The sequence below is a fragment of the Amphiprion ocellaris genome, chromosome 9 (genome assembly GCF_022539595.1).
Source record: "Amphiprion ocellaris isolate individual 3 ecotype Okinawa chromosome 9, ASM2253959v1, whole genome shotgun sequence".
Lineage (NCBI taxonomy): Eukaryota > Metazoa > Chordata > Actinopteri > Pomacentridae > Amphiprion > Amphiprion ocellaris.
This window is the reverse complement of record NC_072774.1, coordinates 20044842-20068687: the sequence shown is the minus strand read 5'-3', so window position 1 is coordinate 20068687 and position 23846 is coordinate 20044842. Positions and strand designations below refer to the sequence as shown.

General features: G+C 39.7%; 2 protein-coding genes across 2 annotated transcripts; both read right to left on the bottom strand.

Moving 5' to 3' along the window:
- Positions 1-958: 958 nt before the first annotated feature.
- si:ch211-1i11.3 (mitogen-activated protein kinase kinase kinase 5) lies at positions 959-20335 on the bottom strand. The gene is made up of 28 exons (XM_023275991.3): positions 19846-20335; positions 19604-19743; positions 18726-18913; positions 18410-18578; positions 17482-17588; positions 17107-17277; positions 16835-16947; positions 16085-16244; positions 15737-15887; positions 15508-15612; positions 15130-15179; positions 14418-14513; positions 12417-12501; positions 11934-12067; positions 11056-11183; positions 9980-10116; positions 9766-9871; positions 9489-9646; positions 8766-8967; positions 8318-8486; positions 7816-7981; positions 6805-6990; positions 6560-6665; positions 6084-6330; positions 5688-5800; positions 3599-3696; positions 3416-3492; positions 959-3219 (listed from the first exon to the last, which is right to left on the bottom strand). The coding sequence occupies exons 1-28, from the start codon at positions 20183-20185 to the stop codon at positions 3123-3125; spliced, it is 3999 nt and encodes a 1332-aa protein (XP_023131759.2). The 5' UTR covers positions 20186-20335; the 3' UTR covers positions 959-3122.
- A 362-nt stretch (positions 20336-20697) lies between these two features.
- On the bottom strand, positions 20698-23836 carry snip1 (Smad nuclear interacting protein). The gene is made up of 4 exons (XM_023275992.3): positions 23535-23836; positions 23174-23303; positions 21838-22379; positions 20698-21631 (listed from the first exon to the last, which is right to left on the bottom strand). Exons 1-4 carry the CDS (start codon positions 23693-23695, stop codon positions 21379-21381), a joined length of 1086 nt encoding a protein of 361 aa, XP_023131760.1. The 5' UTR covers positions 23696-23836; the 3' UTR covers positions 20698-21378.
- Between the last annotated feature and the right edge of the window lie 10 nt (positions 23837-23846).

The window sequence follows — 23846 nt, the reverse complement described above, 5'->3', positions numbered from 1 at the left end:
CTCCCAGTGAGGCGTCCTCAATCCCCCCAAGAGCCTGCCAAAATCCCCCTGACAGCAGTCCTCATTATTTGCCTATCACTGGCTTAACTCCACCTCCAGACAGAACAGAGATGCAGGGATTTAGATTTCAAAAGGAAGAACAGAGAAAGACAATACAATCATATTTTTTCCATAAATATAAATGCCGAAACCTAGAGAATATGGGATATGTGGCAAACTGAAAAATTGGACTCAAACTTCAAGTTCTATCACTGATGATGGAAAGAGGATAAACACAAGCGTTAGGACAAAAATTAGATTGTCAGTGAAAACAATGAGACAAAACACTATAACCTTGACTGTTCCCAACCTCCACTGTAATTATATCAGTTCTCTCACATTACCCAGTTAATACTGCCTGCATGCACCAATATGTCTGATCAAACCTAACAGTTTGCATCCTATTAGATGGACAATCCTAATGCTATTGTGTTACAAAGCTTATTAGAATAAGACTAAAGGGGATGCACACACATTACATTCAATTATCTGTAATGGGAAATAAAATTGTGGTGACAGCTGCTGCCTGTGTTGTACCTATAAGGCACTGTGACTCACAGTGTGTCAAACATGACAACAGCCACCTTATGCCAGTTTATCGCAAAGGAACTCAAATGTCAAGTATATATATGTATTTTTTAAATGTCTGGCTAAGGATGCCAGTATTTCTGATACAGGATGAATATTAGCACATATGTCATGTATACTTATATTGCTAATCATCTACATCTTGAAATGTTTGATGTATTTTTTTTGAGTATAAAATATAAAAAGAATGCTTCTCCGTGTATCAAATAATCATTTATTAACCAAATGTGAGCGGGGGATTGGAGTGAGGGGACAGGATGATGGCAAATTGAATTTGGCTGATACCATCTATTAATTCTCTTTCTGACACCATCCAAGGACACAAGAGAAAGATGCCTGACATGATTTATTCATCCATGTTGTTTTCAGCATCCTGGAATATTACAGAGGTAAATCAAAGCTTATGATCTTCATTGCAAGACAGGTCTCATCAGTATTATGGCCAAAGGTGGTGAAAGATGTTTTTTTTTTCATTTTTTGCTGATGCTGAATGAATGACAAATGTCCTAATTCTATGAACACGGGAAAGATAAATGCCAGTTTTAAATTATAGGAGTTGCTGTTGTATATGATATGGGCTTAAGTGTATTGACACTGGGCCCTGTGAAGGGTTGAACATACAGCATACATAAATAAAGATCAAATTTTCATGTGCCGATTTTGCCTCATTTGATTAGGATAGTCATGCACAAAAGAGGACAATGGGTTGCACAAGGCTAAACATCTTCATCATATTCAGCTATTCAGTTCAGATTTTCAGCAAGTCAGGGTATAGTTAGCATCAGTCAAATTTGATTTTGATGTATGCTTTAGATCATCGACCTGTTGTAAAATCCACCCGTCGCTAACTGCTTGCTAAAAGTGAATCCAAACGCAACTTTGAATTGTGGTTTCTCTGTTATCTTTGTTTAAAATTTGTCAGGTCTGAACCTTACTATATTAAGAGATGTGAGATAACGTATGTGCTACATATAAGAACAAAAGAATTGCGCTCTCCTTTCAGATTCACTTTCTTGACTGGCAGCATAGCATGTGCATCCAGAATTTATTGATATTTACTGGAATCCATTCCTAACTCTAAACGTACTGGGTTTCCTATGTCACAACCCCAAGAGCTCATTTGAACCAAATTTTTCCCCATCACAGCAGAGCTGTTGCTTTGAATCATTCATATCCAGCCATATGGGGGCTCTGCTTTTCTGTATAGATGTACGGTTTTATCTGAAAGCTTTTTTGGTATTCTTGTTATCTTGGTCTTGGCTGCTTTTACGTTTAATTGCCATTTCTTAAAGAAATTTCAGGCAGCTGAAACTGAACAAAATTGCTTTTACAGCCTATTGTGTCGGCATCAGTTATCTTCATTTTAAATTATGTCAGGTTATTGCAGGAGCCCATTGTAATTGAGAGTCATCACAACATTTGAAAAGACAGAAAACTCAGGAGATTTCCTCAGCTCCTAATTCTGAATGACAAATTTTGACTAGCTGAAGTTCTAATTAGTTAATTAAGGACAAAAAGAGTACAACAGTACTCATTTACGTGAGTGTGATGGTTACCTGGTGCAAAAACCGGTCTCTCAATCAAGGTACATCCCTGTTAACAGAACCTTAAGTCAACATGCAAATTTCATTCCTTACATTACCTAGTTTCTAGTCTAGTTGAGGTCTAAATGTATACATTTACTCACACACTGAAGAATTGAGGAGTAGATAAAATGATTTAGAAAAAACTGTCAACTAGTCTCTCCAAAAGTTAAACAGTAGACCTACACAGCCACACAGGCACACCGATACACACACAAAGCTTACATCACCGTTTCTAAGGAGATGTCAACATTGTGAAACAGATGAGGAAACACACGTGGAATTTAAAGACTGTTCTCCGCTATTCATCACTTCTTCCATCATACGTCACCCTCACCCTGTTACCAACAACCGGCTGTGTGCAGATAAGCCATTCTGAGAGATGAAATGGTCCTGTTTATTATTTGAACGAAATTTAACAGGATGTACATTACAAACAATCCATGATTTTTTTTTTCCTGAGAATGCAGAGGCATTCATCTTAAATGCAGTATGCTCCTAATAACTTAGGTTCTGTTCAGTTGTCTGTGAAAGACAGTAGAGCAGCATCTTCAGAAAAAATTAAACTTGTTTGTTTGCAGACTAGTTAATACTCTTCTTGGTATTTTTTTTTTCAATGCATAGTTGCAGTCCCACTTGCCAAAGCCCTGAGAAAATGAAAAATGAAAATATGAAAAAGGTGCTGGTAGCACCTAACTTTAGCATGAAGATTTGTAGATGCTCCCTTTCAGTAGAAATAGTCAGTATCTTTAAAAAAATATATTCACAGTTCAACAAAGTAACTAATATCTGTCTTGCTTTACATCAGCTCCCTGTAAAGTGAGTTATGTTCAGTAGTGCCTCTTTTTCTCCAGATGATACAGGGCCAGCCTGTCAATAAACCTGTCCTTTGATGTACAACATGAGCAGCCACTAAAGAAGAGTGTCCTCGCAGTCCTCATTGTGTGTGCTGAGCTTGGCCTTTCTGCGAGCTGTGATGGCTGCCCAGATTCGACACAGCATGCCTCCTCTGTAACAGCAATTTTGGACAGACTGAATCATTTAAATACAATGGTACAAAAGTGGTATCTCAAACACCATTACACCTTTTTGATGCAATTTAAACTAATGATGCAGACTTCATCTTTTTTCACTACCACAGGGCGGTCCTTTCCCATGTTTCTGCATGGACAGATTGTGTAATAGTGATGGGTGGAGGCACTCACCGTATTCCACAGTACATCAAGTCGTCCCTGGAGGCTATGTGGAGGAGACAGTCCAAGGTGAACCCATGACAGAGCAACTAGAAAACAGGATCACACAGGTATGTGTTAAGAGTAAGTGGATGAGTAATACCAACCAGCGTCAAAGGTGAAAAAAAGATGAAGTTGAGCCTCAGATGTGCTTACCTTATCAATAGTGTCTTGATCTACAGGGACAGACTTGAGCCAGCGTACCAAAGCCTTCATCTCTGGATTAGAGCTTTTCTTTGAAGCCAACTCGCCATCTATAACGTACAGAGTTTACAACCGTTAGGTTCTGTCTGATGTGGACATAAATTACACACATGGAGTAATAAGTGGTGTTTATGCTACACACAACAAAACACTTGTCATGTTTCCACAGCCAGACTGTATAATCATTATCCAAACTTACAAGTCAAGTTTGAGCACATTAGCTGCTGATCTGACAGCCTACGCCTCTCACAGAAACCAGCCAGGCAGAAATCCCCCGTCAGCCTGAAGCCGAGGTGTGTGAGAGTGACTGGTACAAGTGTTAGGAAACAGTGATGAGAATCACTGAGGGCATTGATATTCCAAAGAGGGCTTGGTCCCTTGATGAAATACTGATCATGCTGCAGCTTGTGTGGTTAATTGTCAGACTATAGACTAAGCTCCTACCAACTCCTAGAACATGGCTTGGTCCTTGGGTGCTTTTGTTAGAAACAACACAAATATTCTTTACTGTAATCTACTGGCTGCAGCAAATATAACAACTGAGGCTTTATTCATACAGCATTCTTTAAAACATGCAGTTCCAAAGTGTTTTATACACACAGAAAAAAATAAGAATAATAAAGCAAGAGTTATTAACTGTATGAAATGCGGAACTGAGAAAACTGATGAACCAAAACACAGGTACAAAATGTAGAATCGAAAAAGTACGCATTTATTACAAAATGTAACAGTACATTGAGAGACAGATGAACCGAAACAGATATGGAGGTCTACAAAAAGGCTTGCATATCAAGATTGATTTCGTAATGTATGCATTTTGTATGTTTCAACAGAATATTGTAAATTGTTCTAAACTTTACACGAAATCAATAAAAGGACACAAGAACAGATTGTTCTTGTTAATATCCAATAAACTGCATTTTGAACAACTGTAATTGCTTTTTTAGAGCGACTTGACTGAGGAATGTGTAGAGTGAATTACAATAATCTAGATGGAAGAAATGGAAAGCAATAGTTAATATTTCAAGATATGTAGAAAACAAGATACATATGCTTTTAGTGATATTTATTGGCTCAAGAAAACAGGACTGGATGAGCTTAGTAACAATATGGTCAAAAGTCGTATACTGATTAAAGATGATGGCAAGATGCCTAGCAATAGGTTTGATACTTGGTTGAAATAGACCAATAAGCTGATCAACTGTAGTTGCAAAGATAGGTCCAATTAAAAGAATTTCTGTTTTATCAGGGCTAAGATGAAGAAGAAACTACTGGACATCCAATCTTTAGTGGTGGCTAAGCAATCACAAAGGGAGGACAGTTGTTTCGAGGTATCAGGTTTAGCAGAAAAATAGAGTATCATCTGCATAATGGACCTACGACATGTTTGAAGTGGCTGAACAAATGACCCAAAGAAAGCATGTACAATAACAAGAGGATTGATCCAAGAACTGACCCCTGAGGGACCTCACAAAGCAGGGGGAACTGAGGAGGACACATGATTATTATTATTATTATTATATTAGTAACTAAGAAAGAAACCAGCTGATGCAGTAAAAATACCTACCCTGTGAAGCCTTTTTAAGTATAATAGCATGAACAATGAGAATCATATCAAACTGACTTACTTTGCCTGGATTTAGGGAGTTGAAAATGACACCAGATCAAACAGAATTTTCCTGAACATTTGTTTAAACCTGCTTGGAGTACTGGTTGGGTCAATGTCAAGCTACTGGCTGACTATTTAAAAACTGCATGACAATCACATCTATGATAGTTTCATATTTTTTACGTTTAATTTAATAGAGGATGAAATACTGGCTGGGTATATTATAATATTATATTATTTTTTAGCAAAAAAATGCCTATTTCTGTTTCCAATACCTGTATCTAGAACCACAGTATCTGAACTGCTGTCAATAAGCCCAGTTGGTACTCACAAAGCATACTCCTGTAAACTATCAAACTCAATAATAACATCATTATAGTGTCAGTATCTAGATGAATGTAGTAAACGTGTGTGTGGTTAAAACAACAGTACCTTCAGTAACAGCTGCTTTCCTCAGTGCATCTATCTGTTCCTGTTTCTTCTGGACTGTGTTCCTCAGTAGCTCCTGGTACTCTCTCTCTTTTTCACTCAGCTGACTCAGCAGTCTGAAATACAACACAAACAGCCATTACCAGTCAGCAGAAAGAAATCAGTGCAACTAAAAATTGGTATTCATCACAGTGTCCTGCTTATAAAGATGCCTATTTTATGATTTTTCATATTTTTATGCCAAAAAATGTTACTTTCAAACTCCAGATTACTTAGCTGTGAAAACACTTAAAAGGGAAATCAAAAACTGCTAATTAGGGGTAGTTTGTTAATGACAGAATCTTTTCAAATTTATATGTAAAAAAAATCATCATGATAAAAACAACAGCTGAGTGCTACCTCCTGGTCTCTATTCGCAGGTCTCTCAGTTTCTCACTGAGGGGACAGTTGGTGTTAAGGATGAGGTCTGTAGGGGAGTTAGGGCTCTCTGTAGGCTGGACCTCATTTATGGGTGCTGGCTGCTGTGTGTTTACTGGCGCTACCAGGTGGTCAGGGACAAGAGCTACAGGAGTGTCTGGGTCAGCATACTGTTCCTCGGGAGTGCTGTCCTCAATCTCAAATGAGGACTGCAGCTGGAGTTTCAGTTCTGAGAGGCAGACAATGGGGTGGCAAGGGTGGTAGACATACAGGTAAGCAAGCAAGAAAATGAATAAATGACAAAAATAAACACAGCAGATACATATTGAGAGAAAAATATTAACTGAAGAGCCGCTTGACGATGTGTCTTTGGCATAAATATGTGGTTTTTAATTGTTTCTTTCCATTAAACAGCAACTGTTCAACATGATATTGAATGAAATATATGCCAGCTGTACCTGGTAGAAGTACAGTTATGGCATCCTGTACTGCCTGCCTCAGCAGATTATCCAGAGCAAACATCCAATGAGGTTTCACCTGTTGCTGCCTCAACACCCTTTTCACCTAAATACAGAGAAAATGGCTCAGTATAAACATAAGGAGACTCAGTGATACTTTTGATGCACTGTACCTTTAAAAATCTTGCCAAACCAAGATCAGCATAATCATCAGGAAAATCTGTCTTGGCTCAGAGATAACTTACTGCATCTTGGAAGCTAAAGAGCACCGCCTGTAGGTTGTTCAGCGGTACTGCGGCCGCAAGCAGCGTCTCTCGTAGGTCCAACAGCCCACTGGTCAGCTGTTTCTTGTCTGGTGAGCGGATGTTGTCTCCCAAACAGGTAATAAGTGTGGTGATGTGGTCTGCAGTGACACACGATCCATCCCCAAACTTTTGATAGAAAAAAAGAGGAAAGGAAACTGAGGATACATTTGTCTTTCTTGTTTTGGAAGATTTCATCTCTCAATAGTGCTCTTCATCTGGATGAACAGTTTTTTAAGAGTTGACCAATATGATATGTTTATGTGAAAACAATGATACTAATAATGTTCATTATTTAATCACCAAAATTTCTGTTCCTCCCTAAACCTTTGGGATTATAATGAAGATATTTTACCTTTAGGTGTGAATTAAAATCATAAGGCAAAATCTGGATGTCAACTCTTATACTTTCATTTATTCTTGCACTCCATAAAAAGTCCCTCTTAAGTGCATACAAGTTGAGACGATGAAAAATTACAAAGGAAAAAGAAGGAGGGAAAAAAAGGATGAATTATACTGACAGCTGTAATAGTCTGTGGAAATGTGCTGCATGATATAAGACATGACAGCATTTAATTGGAAAACAACTGCCAAATAACTCAAAGCTGCCTCGGGCTTATTAACTCAGAAGCAAACTTTATTTGTAAATTTTGCACTCACTGCAAACAGTCATGTCCCGTAGCTGCTGTATCTGTTGTAGGTTCATATCTTTGGATGCCACAATGCCAACAGCATCACAAAAGGATTTGCGTTATATCAATCTGAGAACGGAACAGTCTGGGCTTATTCGACGCAATCTTTGCCTATAAGCTAAACTTCCAGATACTGATAAACATCCCATCACAACTAATTATTTGAGACCCAAGCGTCAGTCTGAGAATTTGAAAGAAAATTCTGCCATGCACTTAATGAACACTACATTTTGACATGCTGTTGGGCCTTTCCTTCACCTACCTGAGGCACAGACTCCTGTATATTTGAGACGACATTACTGATATATTCAGTGAGAACTCGGTGCAGTGTGGCTCTTCTTTCACTGTCCTTTCTCAGCATAAAAAGACCAATATTCTCCTCTGTTGCGGCTGGACTGCTCAGGTCCGATGCAGAGTCGTCTGGTATTCTGGACAGCAGGGGGCAGCAAAGAGATGAACCAAACAAGATCAATGAATACAAATTTTAAAAAATAAGCAGTGAATATGCTGAAATGAAAAGGAGGTGGAAATTAGAATAATCAAATCAATAATATATATGCGATTTACATGTTTTTTTGATATGTAATACAAGGTAACTGCTGACTGTGGCATCACATCCCCTTTATTTTTACCCAGACAGGATCTAACTTCATCAGGCTCTCAAACTGAAACCACAGTGTGGTTTGTCACTGATGTAAGATCCTGCAAATTTGGTGCAGAAATAATATGGCTTTGATTTTCTGTTGAGCAATAGTGCAACTCACAGCAAGAAGCTGCTGGTGCTGGGTGGGCTCTCTGGGGTTTCATCTGCTCTGAGGTTTGACTGATGCCTCCTCAGATCCAGAGAACAAGACAGATCAATTGAGTCGGAGTATGAATCGGTGTCCTCCACAAGGATGGAGACCGGCACAGACAGGCTGCGCTGATAATCAGCTGCAAAACCGGGTGAGATTGTGTTAGATACTGTATGTCATTGTTAAAAATCTCTGACATTGACTAGGTTTCACAACAACGCTTGACACTTAATAGGTGCACAGAACAAGACAAATCGAGATGTAATACAATGAATGTGAGAGTGATGCAATGGGGGAAAACACTACAATCATAGAATAATTTGCAATGAGAATGGAAGGTAATTCAGATAAACTAGATTACAAAAGCAGATAAGATAAGAGGAGCAACATGTGACTTTCAAGTGCGATAAAGCCTCACCAGTAGAAAGGTAGTCTTTAGGTCCTGATTCCTGCGGCGCTTTAGCCTTCCTTCTTGGGGAAGATCTGAGGAAGACATCCTTCAACAGCTCTGTAGCCGAGGCTCTGTCGTCTGGGTTTGGCTCGAAACAGTTCATGATGAAGTCCTTGGCTTCATCTGACATGCACTCTGGAACCTTGGGGTGAATCTTAAACATGCCCACCTGAATGGGATTGTTTAAAGGGTAATGACAGAAAAGGATTTTAAAGGAGATTATAGTATTTCCAATCAAGGGGAAATCGTTTATTTTCATCGAGAACTTTGCCCTGAGATTGTCATGCTATGCTGGGTATGCTAATTTCTTTCTGTAGCTGAACTGATGTTGTGTCAGTGTTATTGTAATAATTATGTGACTTGTAAATAGTGTTCACGTTCACTCCCAATTTGGGATTATGACTGACAAACTCAGGTTTTTATTGGCACTAAATGAAACCAAATAAATCACTGACTATACAAAACATTGAAGTTAAAAGTTAAGAAATGATCAAATACAATTAATTAATTAGTAATAGCTGTACCAAATACAGTAATAATCCATTCAAATTTGTCAGTCCAAAATGTATTATGAGATTTCATTCCACGGGCGTACTTTACTACTCTACCAATGTCTACTGTCACTGTTGAAACAAGTCTCTATTTGCCCAATTTCCTTTTATGTAAACACCACAACTTTCTCCTCCTTACCTTGAACATGGCAGCCTGAGGACTTCCCAGCTCATGAAAGGGTGTTTTGCCTGTTGCCATTTCTATGATAGTGCATCCTAGGGACCAGATGTCTGCTGGCTTCCCATAACCTCGAGGCCCTTGGTCTATAATCTCAGGGGCCATGTACTGAAGAGTTCCTATAAAAAATTCACCATAAAAATAATTTAATACAGTTATTTTAGTTAGTTTGCAGGTATAAAAATCCAGTATATCCTTCTAATGTATTTAAAAAGAGACATAAATGTCAGCTGCTCACCAGCAAATGTCTCAGTGCAGGGGTTAATCCCCGCTAACCGTTTAGAGGTTCCAAAATCAGAGATCTTCAGCACTCCACTATAGGTGTTGATCAATACATTGTCCCCCTATAGGAGAGGCAAGACAAGCACTACTATTCTATACCAATCTAAGTTGAAAATATTTTTGAGCAACAAGATGATTACTTGCCATTGGTTTTAGGGTTCTCTGCTCACCTTAATGTCTCTGTGGACTATCTGATTATCATGAAGGTATTTGAGTCCCTCAAGGATCTGCTTGGTGTAGAAGATGATGGTGGCTTCATTGTCTTTCAGAGGACCCCATTTAGAGCGCAGAAGAGACGACAAACTTCCTACAAGCAGCAAAGCAAAATTTTAAGATCATATTATTTTTAAATAAAAGCTTTTGTGAAAATGTTATTCCTCACATGCAAATGAAGGCATGGAAATGAACAAAATGCTATTTCTACTTTTAATGTCACACTCAAAGACAAACTGTAAGAGAGTTATTTCTCTTTATTTGCAATGTCAAAGATATTGATCGAAATTGTTCACATTTCCAATGAAATATTTCAAATGTCATTTTCTTACAATGATGTCAAGGTCTGAAATGTTTTTCTGCAATGAACAGGAAGTCTTTGGATCCACCCACTTCTTTAAAACTGGTTTCCAGTGACTGTTACACAATCACACATGCATTAACAAATCTGAACACATGATTTCCTTAATGCTTAATAAAGGGAGGATCGTGTTACAAAGTCACAATCCCTGTAGAATAGTCACACAGGAAATGCAGACTTAAAAGCTGTGACAGTGTTTCCGTATGTTATGGAATTTCCACGCAACAAAGACATGACTTCCGTCCAAGTCCTCCATGCTCCAAAGAACAGTTTCTCCTAGTGACCTAATATTACTATGTGAGTGTATAATTATCAGGTTGTAAATTACCTTGAAATGGAATGATGTATTTGTCAGGCCAGTTAGATGAATTAGTAATTATTTCTATGTCAAATGCAAGTGATCAGTACTTGCATAGGCAGAAACAATTCCTTAAATTAAATTAAATTATTACGCCACATCAAAAAGGCTTCCTTCCTGCCTTCATATGTATTATGACTAATTTTAAATACCATTGGCTAATTCTAGTCAGAGACACTACCAGAAAGAACAAAAACATTGCTTAAAAGTTTTAAATTATTAGAGCTGACTAATGTAATCCAGTAATGGATATTTACCCTTGATTAGTATCTCCTGCTGAGAGTATTAGAAGTTTAAATCTTTAGCATTTTTACCTCCTGGCACTTCTTCCATGAAGATCTTGATAAAACCATCCTGACTGACAGAACCCAGGTACTGAACAATATTTCTGTGTTTAAGCCTCTTGTGTAGAGCTATCTCCTCGTGGAGGGGCTGGGAATACCTGGGCAACACAAAGGCATAAAACTGTCATTGAGAGATTTTACAAAATCACCAATAAACATCCCATTAGAGCTATTATTTCAAACATGCAGAAACTTTGTGGCGTGCAGAAATTGTGTTTCTTGGGTAAACAAACTCACACAAACACTCATGCATTGAATCTGGTGTTTTAAAACTCCCTCATTTTAAATAAACCACTATTATTGGTCAAACAATACAGCAGAGGCTTAACTAAATTGTGTCAACAGAGTCTTTTAAACTAAATTTCCTCTCTGATACATACAGGGTATATAGCATTTATTAGATAAAAAGGAAACTTTACTCAAAGCTGCTATTAATACATAGGAGGTACAAAGAACCTAAGGGTCACAAAATGATCAGGTTTGCCTTTGAAGTAAAGAAATGTGATGGTCTACGGGACGCTATTGCTTAACTTCCTGCCTTAAAAGCTTAAAAAACACTATTAGCTGATGTTGTAGAGGATTCCTTTGGATTCCTCTGGTAGATATATATGGCCCCCAAATATCAAAACTATTGACTGAAAATAAAGCAAAAATGGAAAGGATAAACCCTTATCTATCTACCCATATGTCTCAAAAAAGCACTGGGGAGCTGACAGTGCTAGTGATTGTGATCTCTGCCAAATCCCTTCCCGTTAAGGAGATTGTCTGAAGAACATTTGAGAAACAGTACAGCTTAGAATTCCCTTGGGAAAGTTGATTCTGAATAAAAAAAAACATGTTTCTCATACGTGCTGTCTTTCTCAGGGATCTCCTTGATGGCGATGCGTACTTGGTTGCTCAGGTCTCGTCCTGCGTAAACAACACCATACGTCCCTTTACCAAGAACCACCTTGTTGCCATTCTCGTTGGTCTCATATATGTACTACAGAATGAGATAAAGACGGCATGAATGAATATGGAGTGACTGGATGTGAACTGTCTGCAGAATCGTGAGGAATTTCACAAGAGAAAGAGAAATGCGCAAAGAAAAAGGTACTTCATTCAGGGATTCCTGCCTTGAGAACACAACTTCTGTATGTTTCTATTTTCCAATACTACAGTATACACAATGGGATATTATGTGAAAACTGTGAAATTATCTTACAGGATTGATTCTGTGCTTGAGAACTTGATTTTACTCAGCAACTGCAGTTGTTTTCCTACTTGGTAAAGCGAGTGAGATCTAAAATAGAGCCTGCATTGCATCATAGGAATGAAGGACTGTGACTGACCTCTAGTATTCCTTCAGTTAGATGTTCGAGGTCATGAGCAGGGTCTTCAGCCTGTTGAAGCAGGGAGTTCACCAGCTCGCAGAAACTAGTCAGAAAACATTGTGAAAAAACATTAATATAGATGAGAATGGGGTTTCAGTGAATGTCAGTTCAAGTTAAGCGAACACAAATACCCTAAGATGTAACTGTAGGTTTTTGACACAGAATTTACCCATAAAGGGCAAGTGTCCAGTGTGTGGGAGAAATTCCCTTTCCCCTAGAATCCCCAGTGCGCAGACTGAACCTAACTGTATCGACCTGCTTGTTTTTAGAAGTGAATTCTGAGCTTGTTCATGTTTTTTTTCACAAGACACACAAATACATGTTGCTCTCATGGAATTAACATTAATTAGTCGCAGATGATTTAATAAAAAAGCTCAGTCTCAGTTATAAATGAGAAACCTGTTATCCCCACCCCAACCATTCCCACAACCCCCCTCAGCCCTACTCTCACTCCAACCAGTCGAGGCAGATGGCCGCCTTCCCTGAGCTGGTTCTGTCTGGGATTTTGTTTATTTCCTCCCTGTTAAAGGGGTGGTTTTTTGGTTCCTTCCCACCGTTGCCAACTGCTTCTTCAAAGGAAATCCAAAGAGAATTTAGTTTTTTGGGGAGTTTTCTGATCAAAATTTGTAAGGTCTTCACCTTAGTATATTAGGTGCTATGAGATGACACATGTTGTGAATTGGTGTTCTATAAATAAAACTGAACTGAACTGAAGCATGCTACCAATGCCTGCCTGTTTCCAATATTGATAAATCAGACACTACATTAAAACCACCTGCCAAATATTGTGTAGGTTACCTCCATGCCACAAAAACAGCTCAGGGTCATCAGGCCATGGGCATGAGACCTCTAGGGGCATGTTGTGGGTCCCTAGCAACAGATTTTTTGTGGATCTGGCTTCTATAGGCAAATCCTTTTGATGCTCCATCAAATTGGGATCTTGGTAGTTTGGAGACCAGGTCAATGCCTCAGGCTCTAGGTTGTTTCTGGCGCCATTGCTGAGTAGTTTTGTTCTGTGGTGGGCCACACTATCCTGCTGGGGGAGACCTTGCCATAGGGAGTGTGCTTGATCTAGGACAATGTCAACGTGGGTGGAATGTGCATGAACTAGTAACATCCACATAAATGCCGATAACCAAAGTTTCCCAGCAGAACATTGTACTTTAACAAAGTGATCAATACTGACACTTGTCTGTGGCTATAAGCTGTGGCTGATCAGTGTATATTGGTTTTGACTGACAAAATACTACTGATTTCATATGAGATTCCTCAGCAAAACTGTATATTATTCTGACCAGGAATCTGGTTGGTTATGTAGACACAACTTGTGTTTGCTGCCTCAAAGGAATGAGTCAGTGTAAATCACAAAAATCATTTCCAGCATTGTTTCATCGCAACTAACTACAGTTAACATGTAAGTATGCAGGTAGTTTCAATTTTACTTCAATTTGTTTGGAAATGGTTCCGATGAAAACAATCCTGAGAAAGCAGATGTAATCTGAGAAAAGTCATTTATTTAGCAATGCTTTGAGTAGCACAAACAAAACTGAGTTCACTCACAGCAGAGGTTACAGCAGTTACCCTCACAACCGAATCTATCTGTAGTGCTAGATGGCAGTGGAGGCTAGGCAAATTGTTTTCTGTGCGTGTGTGATTTGGGTCAAGTGGCTTTTGAAGCAAGAGTGACAAAAAATCTGCCCTAAGGGGATTTTTTTAGAGGGCAATAAAGGAAATATGACTCAAAGAGAGTTATTACATCACACTTAGTCTGGAAAAGCTGGTTTGCCTGTTTCCCTGTTGACATCCTAGCAGTCTCCCTGCACCCTGTACTGATGGTCTGTTTCTGTTTATCAGGCCAGTCAGTTGGTCAGTGAACAAGTCATTCACACGACCTCACACACATGCACACACGCAAACAAACTGCCTTGCTGTGTCTTCGTAAATCTATTATTCACTCACCCTTTACAGTGACTCTCAGAGGGGAAGCAGAGCTGGAAGTCATCTGAGTTGTAGTGGACATAGAGGAAGCAGCTCCGCTCATCGATCTTTGAAGCGCTTTAGAGAGAAAGAAGCAAATACATACTGGAATTAGTCAAAGCTCCAATGTATTTGTTTAGATAATTCGTATGGAAATGGGATTCTGCTGAACACACTAGACACTGTTGCAGTCACCACACCGTCTTTATGTGTTAAGCCCATTCTGTTGTATTGAAGCAATGGCTAATGTTTGATTTTTAGAGTACACTTTAGGAAAATGAATGGGGGAAATTTCACTAAATCATTAATGCAGATGAAAAGCAAGACCCTGCTCCCACAGAAAATGTGCTTTTCATCTTTCCACAGTGATACCAGTCTGATGAAATTGTTTGGTTATTATAAGCTGCCCAGCACCTGATGGTTTTGGGTATTTACTAAAAATTGCTTAAGTGGCAAATTCACAGACAAGACAAGGTTGAAGTACACAGTAACAATGCTGAGTAGGCACAAGGGAATATACAGAAAGCACAGAAACAAAGAAGCAAAGCATTAAACTATATTGACATAACAGAAATCTGACAGTCTGCCAAGGTTCCCCAGACAACCCGTATGTTTTGAGTCCTCTGGCTTTGCTGTTGGCTCGGACACACCCAGAACTGAGAAGAGATGTTTGCACATACTGTACTCCACTTACCTCACTCCCCGTATTGCAGATGCTGGGAAAGTCCACTGGTATAAGCCTTTCTGTAGAATTAAATACAAATTTAAAACACACAATACTGCCAATACAATGGTTATGCACATGACAAGCCAGCTTCAATTTGCATGCACCTACATAACATACTAAACAACCACAGCTCTGTGGCACCGTGGAAAGTTGCGTTTTTTAAACACACAATGACTCTCCCCAGTTTCAACACTCACTGGCCCATAAATTAATGACTATTGATATGACGAGACTATTTTTTTTTCTTACATCATGCAATATATTCTACATTCTGTAGGTACAGTATGTACACAGACACAAGATATTCAGATCAGAGAGTCTCCGGGAGTTGGAAGACCTACATACCTTTAGGGTTGTGACATGTTTTAACTGGACAGTGCGACTTTCATCTTCCTCGCTAACACAGACAATAGCTGGTTGGAGGACTTTGCTGGGCTCCAGAACAAGTACCTGAAACACCGCAATTCAAAATTCAAATCCCAAATAAGCAGAGGTGCGTCCTGTTGTATATTTTCTTACTAAGGTTTTTGGTTTATTGTTACGGTAACTGTTAAACTAATCACTGTTGTCTTACTGGGCAGCGGTCTGTTGAGATGGTGGGTTTACAGGTCTGCAAAAGCAGCTCCATCCAGAAGTCCACTGTATCTTGTTTAGGAGATCTAACCTCTGGCAGCTTGGCAAACTGACGGTACAGTATGTATGTCTCCATAATGGATGCCACAAACCTGAGACAAACGTGAATTTTTAGTCCCAATAAAATGAGTATAAAATAAGCATGTATCCTTCTAAATACTTTCTAATCCACAAGATATTTTGAAATCAAGTAATTAAACAAATATACCCTGGTAAATGAATCTTGATGATGATTCACACCTAGACCTGCATGGCCACAACTTATCAAGTGTGGGTTCTTAAGCCTCACCAAATAGGAGCCTTGAGTCTGTAGAGCTTCTCAGACGCCTCAATGACTTTTCTGTGTTCACTAGCGAGGATATTTGCTCCGAGGTAGAATCCTACATCCCAGTAGTCCTTCATCTTCTCCAAACTACCCTTTCTCCCAAGCAGGGTGCTTATAGTCACACCTAGACATCAACATAACAGCATGAATCAAATAGCTTATTAAGAAATAAACAAATGTTGGTTCTGTGCAATAACTACAAGTTCATTTATCTTCCAGTGTTGAGATGAAGCGAAAACAAAGCACTACAGTGTTTTTATGTGCTTACACACTATGTGCATCATTGACACAAATCAACCAACATGAATGCAACATTACATAGACTTGAGTTGATAAATCTATCCAAAGGACAAGTATTGACTTGAACATATCCTGACACAGTATGTACAGTGTTATGAAGTGCAGCTCAACAGTGATATGTAGAAACGCTCTCTTTGAAATGAAATAATTTTCAAAATTTGAGTGATGTGAAAAAAGCTCTAAGACATTTTATCCAGCTTATATATCAAGGACACGTGAAATGTCACCAAAATCATATATGAATTAGGACTGTAGATAACAAAGTTTTGAAGTTCCTACCCCTATAGGTAAAAGTGTAATGTGAAGGTAATATAATAAATCTGTAGTCAATAAACGTACACTGCGCAAAGACTATCCAAGCAGGCTTCTGTAATAAATCATCTCCTTGGTGGAAAAAGAAAAAGCATGAAGCACCTATTTTGCGCAGTTCAATAGAAGTCTCGAATTCATGGCCAGCTGCCATCAAGAGGACCACGTTGTTGATGCCTGAGTGAATGGTTGGCTCTGTCTCAAAAGCTTTTCCATACCTGACAAATAATGTGTAGAAATTATGTAGGTCAGACAGGGAGCAATAAGTACATCTGCAAAATAACAAAGCATTAACTGCTACAGTCACAAAAACAGTTAGTCTTTAATAGGGTGTAGGTTTGTGTGAGCAGACCAACAAACAACCAAATGGACTGTACCAATAGCCGGCCTGGTCTCTGCTGCGCTGGTCAGTGAACCCTGAGTTCATGAATATGTCTTTGTAGATCCGTCCACACAGGCAGTAGACGTCTGATGCCACCTTGTTCGCCGACTCTACAATGGGCAGAATTAATTCCAAAGCCTTTGCACGATCTCCAGGGTGATTCCTCCTAGCAGGGGGAAATGTAATAATGTCAACAATGATGCAGCTTTTACAAAGCCCTATATATCTTGCATACATACAAAGCAAATAAAAGCTACACAATAGGAATGAACAAAAAGCTGAAACTAGAGAGGAGGAGCTGACAATTATCTAACTATGTTGGCAGAATTATACTAAGCAAATCCAGATGCAGAATCAATAATGTGGGTACCTGTTTAGAGCAAATATATAATGAAACTTGATATTCTGATGTCTTGTTATCAGGCACATTGGCAGGTTGTTTAGAGTCTCCACCAGTTTGATCATGGCATCATAGTCCTGACAAAAAAAGGGTGCAGAAACACAATTTATTGTGTATCACGCTGACATGAAATACTTTACATTATTGCAATAATTATTAACAATATCAATTTAAACCTCAACGGCCAGTTTGTTCATAATAAAAGGAAAATGTAATCTTGGGATTTGGTTAACTACTGTTTAATAGGGGTTAGAATCACAGTGTAACCTACGACACCAACGGGATCATTTCCCCACAATAACAATAGTATCATGATACAGTGTTCTGCAATACTCAATACACTGCCAGAAAACCATCTATGATATGTCATATGTGTGTAACTGTAGAAGAAAAAAGGCAAAATGGAGAAATTATGTGTTCACTACATTGTGACGTCAGTGTATGTGTGCATTCTTAATACTGAATTTTATTTATGTATGAGTTTAATTAATTAGCCTTCTGATTTGCTTTCTCCTGCTGCTTGTGCTGTCTGTCATTTTCTCCTTGTGAATTTCTCCTTTTTCACCACGGATTACTTCACTTTACTCTCATTCATTTGATAGACACCACCATGACTAGTTATGCAATAGTAACTCTGCTAAGTCCGACTGGTTATAGGAAATCATTCAGAGCCAGCAATGCCTGTATGATTTAATAAAAGTATTTATGTGCGGTACCAGTGTATCAATAATTTATCGCAAGAGGAGATGATACAATATATTGTAAGATATTTTGTCCCACCCCTATGCTTGAAGACACATAGATTTGTCCAAATAATGCCCACAACCATATGTCTTTAGATCTTTTGCACATTTCATACATAGGAATATACTACACACAGAGACGTGTAAATACATACCTGTATGTCCCTGTAGGACAACAACAGGTTCATAACGATATCAGGGGTGAGCAGCTCGACACTATCCAATCGTTTCTGGATGCGGCTCAACTCGTCACTCAGGGCTTGGCCACTGAACCTCTCCCGTGCCATACGAATCTCATGCCTGATTGACTCCCGAAAGTATTCACTGTCAGAGAAGGCATAATATTGCACAATTTCATAATCTCCAATGAATCTGCCAAGCAGGTGTGGAAAACTGCCTCATAGGCAAATGGTAATGTTTCTGACAAAGCGCATGGTGATGGTGAACAGAGCCCTGCAGTTCATGCCTGACCTGGACTGAATGTGCACGTTGTTCAGCAGATGCACCAGTCTCTCCACCAGCGGGGTCAGCAGGGGCTCCAGCTGAAAACTAGGCTGCATCAGCTCTTTAATACAAGTCATCATTGTGGCATCGCAAGCAAACACTTTGCCCTGAGGTGACACCACGTAAGGGATGAAGGTGTAACTTCCACACTGCTCCTGAAGGAAGACAATGCATGCATTATAAGCCGGCAACTTCGCACTGCGAGATCTTGCATGGCCTCTGAAGCATCACTTTCCAGTAGTCTAAGCATTTTTACTGTTACCTTGGATAATAATAATAATAATAGTAATAGTAACTTTACATATTTGTATAGCACCTTTCAAAACACACAGTTACAAAGTGTTTAACAGTGAGAACAAATAGGATAAAACTTTTTTTTAAATGATTTCTTACATTTATTATTCTTTTATAAATCACTAAAAGTTTAATTTGATCATCTTTTTGCAATTCATGCAATTCCCATTTGTGAATGATTTGAAAACTGAATGTCTTTGTATTTTGCTGTTTGATTGGACAAAGAAAGAGTTAGGATCTGATCAATTGTATAGCATTGTTGCAGAGTAATAATCAGCAGACTAACCAATAATGAAATATTCATTAGCTGCAGCCATGGCTGAATTAACATGGAAGGGAGCCTGGAGGCAACAACAAAGTGCCAGTGTCTAGTGACTGTCTCCACTTCTCTCACTTCCATTAAGGGCAGTGCACACAGTAAAACACACACCTGAATAGAAACTCTTAGTGTCTATTGGGCCCAGAGGTGTTGCACACTGTCTAATCCAGCCAAGTCTGCAGCTTTAGTTTCACCATCACCTCAATTTTTAACACAGAAAAACACGTGTTACCTTGACCGCCTGTAGATCACTATCCTGCTTGTAACAGTAGAGAATTATGTTATTAGTCATACTGAAACTCTCTCTGACTCCAAGGTGGTAGAAAAGAGAAGGCTGGCAGAAAGTGTCACTCATCTCCACCACTGCTACATCTGCGTGGGGAATTCAAAAGGGCGGGTGAGTTTGCGTAATTGGCGTAGCACTGCGCATATGTGTCATTCAAATTACCCTCCAGTCAGCATGCCTGCACTTGCCTGCGTTGTAGAAACTATCCAGGATGTCTGTGGTTCCCAGTGATATCCTCTCGAAAGAAATGGTTTTAAAAGCAGCGTGCGCGTCCGCACAGGCTTCCTTGAGGCATTTTAGCGACAAGTTCTCCTCAGTTTGCGGCACCGATGCGTCCTCGTTGACAATGTAAGCCACGGACACCGCTCTGCTCCGACTCCGTGGAGAGACGATCGGTTTACCGGAGCCGCTGCTGGCACTCAGCTCCATGGCCAGAGAGTCCTGCCACAAACTCCCAGCGGACACCCAAACTGGATCCCTCCTCTTCACCTCTCGCAGGCTCATTCGCCTGCGCTCCGACGTGTACATTTTGTGCCTTTATTCCGCAGCTGGATCTCAATGCATGTCCCCAGTCCGGGCAACTTCCATTAAGAGACGCACAGTTGCGTGATCTCGTAGTTCCCCAGGTGACTCTCCACCTCCGCTCAGATCACATATCCACTAACATTCCCACTATTCCTCTCCATTTGACCCGCCCTCCTCTCCTCCCAGCTCCGCTCCGCCCGCTGGCACTTTGAAACTGTTTTCCTCAGCCTCGACTCTCTCATGACCTCTGCTGTGAAGTTACTCTTCAGCAAGTACGCATTTCTCCACAAAACTAATACGGTGGCTCTGCGCGTAACACCAATTCACTATCTTCTGTGGGTTCTTGCATAGAATCGATCCCCCTTGTTGCTAAACTAGTACAAACTAAAAGTGGACATGACGAAAATAACATCTGAGTGCACATGGATATTAATTATTATACAATTAATGTCTGATAATCTGACACAAAATTTAAAAACTAAACAATTATAAAATTGGCTACAATAAAACTTCAATCATTTTTTTCTGCTCTTTTTATTTACAGTACAAAAATGGAAATTTACTACGAATGCTTCTGAACAATAAAAATAAAACGAGAAGTCTTTAAATACACACTGTAGTGGTGCAAAGAAACACACAACAGCATCAATTTTTATATATTCTCTGCGCTACAAAGCAAAAGAAAAAGGCAATATGCTCAAAAGTTTTACGTCTGTAATGTTTACTCTGACAGTAAGCAAAGCTTAATAAACATGAATCTAGAGCTCACATTCCACTGACGTAATGCACACTTACATATACAGCATGAACATAGATGAGAAGCTATGTTTTGCACTCTGCTGTGACCAGGAAACAGATAATTACCTGTTGATAAGCAGGATATCTGTCGTCTGGTACTGAGCACTTATCAATTGTGAGCACTGTCAGATGTAAGATCAGTCATGCATCACAAAGACGTTACACAACGACCTGAGAATAGGAAGTCTGCTCTGAGACAGTTGGCAGGTTTAAGCAAGAGTTCAGTAATTACAGAATATACACTACAAAACAATCTTGTTCCATTTTTGTAATTAAATCTCCTATTTACCTGTTGGATTTATTGCTCCATTCCCTGCAAAAACAGCTATTTGTTTTGCTGACACTGATGATGTTATCCAACCTGAACGAATTTCGCCAACATTACATTTGAGATCGAGTTACTCATCAAGGCCTTCGTCTTCCTCTTCCTCCTTGGCATCCACCTCACTTGTGTCTGAGAACTCGTGCAGGAGGACGTACTCGCGGCTGCTGAAGCCAAACTTGAGAACATCTTTTTCTTTGAGCTCATAGTAGCGCTGGGCCTCAATACGCTGGTTGTTCAGGTAGGTGCCATTGCCAGAACCAAGGTCAATAATGTAAGGCCTCACCCTGCGGCCCGTGGTGCCATCTGCCCGTGTAAACGCCACCAATCTGCAGAAATACAGACAGAAAAGTAGAGGTGTTTCATTTGTACTGCAAAAGAAGAACTGAAAGTGTTTGGAAACATCCTGGTAAAAAAAAAAAAAAAGACTATGTTTTAATGTGTATATTATACTGAAGTTATCAATGTGTCTAATCAATGTGTCTAAAGCATGTCATGAAGTCAAAACACTTAAACTGATGATTGAATATCCTACCTATACTGGAATACCGCATGTTGCTTGGAGCAGGATGGGTGGTCAATGGGGATATCAGCGATTTTTCTCTGCCGCCCCAACAAATAGGCACTCTGTCTATGAATGTACATGACTGGAAGGGGTTCATCATTCTTGAAAGGGTACAGTCGCCATCTCCGCTTTGGAATGCGAGCCTCAGGTGGTTCGTTGTACTTGATCACCACTCCCCGGAATGTGTTGGTGTCTTCTGTGAGTGCCCCTGACAGTTCAAAGTTGGGCTTCTCTTTGTCAGGAAGAGGAGCATTTGTGTCGCCGCTCCCACCTTCAGACTGTCCAAAATCATGGTCTTGGTTTTCTTCGCGTCGCTGCCGATTTTCCCTGCGGCGCTCATCATGCTGCTGTCGCTCAGCTTGCTGGGAAGCAAGTGCATTGCGTTCCCGATGCCTCTCTCCGCCACGGTCTCTCTCCCTCGGCCTGTCTGTTTCCCATCTGCTTCGTCTTTCCTCTGGTTGGTCATTTCTTCGTCTCCGCTCATCTCCGCCTGCCCTATGTTCATCCCGTTCCTGTGACATATTTGGAAAGAAGGCATTTAAAGAAAGAAGATTTTTAGTCCAGGAAAAACTTACAGTTAATGCTTTGAACAGTCGCTATCATCACAGCTACATTTCTCACTACATTACATTCAGCCTATTTCACAAAGTTGCAAAATGGCCACTAGTTTGTATGACATATTCATTTTAATTGCCCCCTGGGGACAAATAAAGTTTTCTGAATGTGAATCCTCAGTGACATATGCCACTGACCAACGGTAAGCTACTACAGTCAGAATAACAATTTCAACATACGATGGCAATATAACATGTTAAGCTGGTAATCATATGACTAATATAGCTGCAGAATATGACCTTTCATAGGCAGCTGGCACATGCTAACTGTGCTGTCTTAGCTATGACAGCTTGGACGACTGTGGCAAATTGCAGTCTATACATCACAAGAAACAGACTATGTCTGATAAAACTAGAACAACAAAACCATTACCTTTATAAAACCGTATATTTTTTAAAGCACTTCATGCCAGTAACGCCATTACAGCATTATTTGCTGATATTTGTTGCAGTGCACCAAGTGATGTATAGGATCTATCTGTGGTTTACATTTGACATATTGACATAAGAAAGTGATTGAAGTGGCATTTGTTTTGAATGATAGGAGTGTATATGTTTTGGATGACATATCTCACTAGAAAGTTGTATAACGTTTTGCCACTGAAGGAATCGTAGGTTATCATCGGTCACTTTTGAATTCTACTGAGTCTCAGATAGCTGCACTGCTTCTCAGTAATTTAGAACATAATCACCCGCTTTATTTTGTTGTCACCCCCACGATGAGGACTACGACTCCTTCTGTTTCTCGGAGATCTGCTGCTCCGTCTGCCGGGAGAGGTCTCCCTTCTACCCGGTGAGCGGTCCCTCGTCCTGGCCGGTGACCTGCGTGAAGAACATAACAGACTCTTAAACATCCTTAAACAGCGCATTTCTTTCAGTTTCCGTGAGGATGCTAACACAATGTGCTGAACGTTAGATGCTAACTAACAAAACAATTATTATAACCTTACTCATGAAGACTAACAGGCAAACACGTGTTCTGCTAGCTGTCAAGTTAAATAACACAAAATACGTGTAAAAAGTGACGCAATATGGTGACTTAATTGCATATACCCGCTGGTTCTTCTCCTTTGTGGACTGGAGTTGCCGGTGGATCTCGACCTCGAGCGGCGTGATCTCTGTGGCCTACCAGGGCTCAGTTTCTCCTGCTTTACCTTAACTTCGGGTTCCCGCTCCGGAGATTCCCTTCTCCTGTGTCGCTTTTCTTTGGCCATTCCCAAATAATTATATTAATTCGACCGTTATGTGACTAAACATACATCGTCACCTACACAAAAGCAAACAAAAACAAAAGCCTCACAATCTAACAAACTTCGAATGTTATGTTAAGATCACACACTTCCGTTTCCTGCGGTTCGCCGAGAA

What these genes read in the sequence shown, in the direction of transcription:
- snip1 (XM_023275992.3), bottom strand. Translation starts at nt 23,695, where the DNA reads ATGGCCAAAGAAAAGCGACACAGGAGAAGGGAATCTCCGGAGCGGGAA. An exon ending in CAAAGGAGAAGAACCAGCGG is followed by an intron (nt 23,304 to 23,534) that starts GTATATGCAATT and finishes TTCTTCACGCAG; the next exon opens with GTCACCGGCCAGGACGAGGG. An exon ending in GTGACAACAAAATAAAGCGG is followed by an intron (nt 22,380 to 23,173) that starts GTGATTATGTTC and finishes AATATGTCACAG; the next exon opens with GAACGGGATGAACATAGGGC.
- si:ch211-1i11.3 (XM_023275991.3), bottom strand. Translation starts at nt 20,185, where the DNA reads ATGTACACGTCGGAGCGCAGGCGAATGAGCCTGCGAGAGGTGAAGAGG. An exon ending in AGCACCAGCAGCTTCTTGCT is followed by an intron (nt 7,982 to 8,317) that starts GTGAGTTGCACT and finishes CCTGCTGTCCAG; the next exon opens with AATACCAGACGACTCTGCAT. An exon ending in TCTTTAGCTTCCAAGATGCA is followed by an intron (nt 6,666 to 6,804) that starts GTAAGTTATCTC and finishes CTCTGTATTTAG; the next exon opens with GTGAAAAGGGTGTTGAGGCA.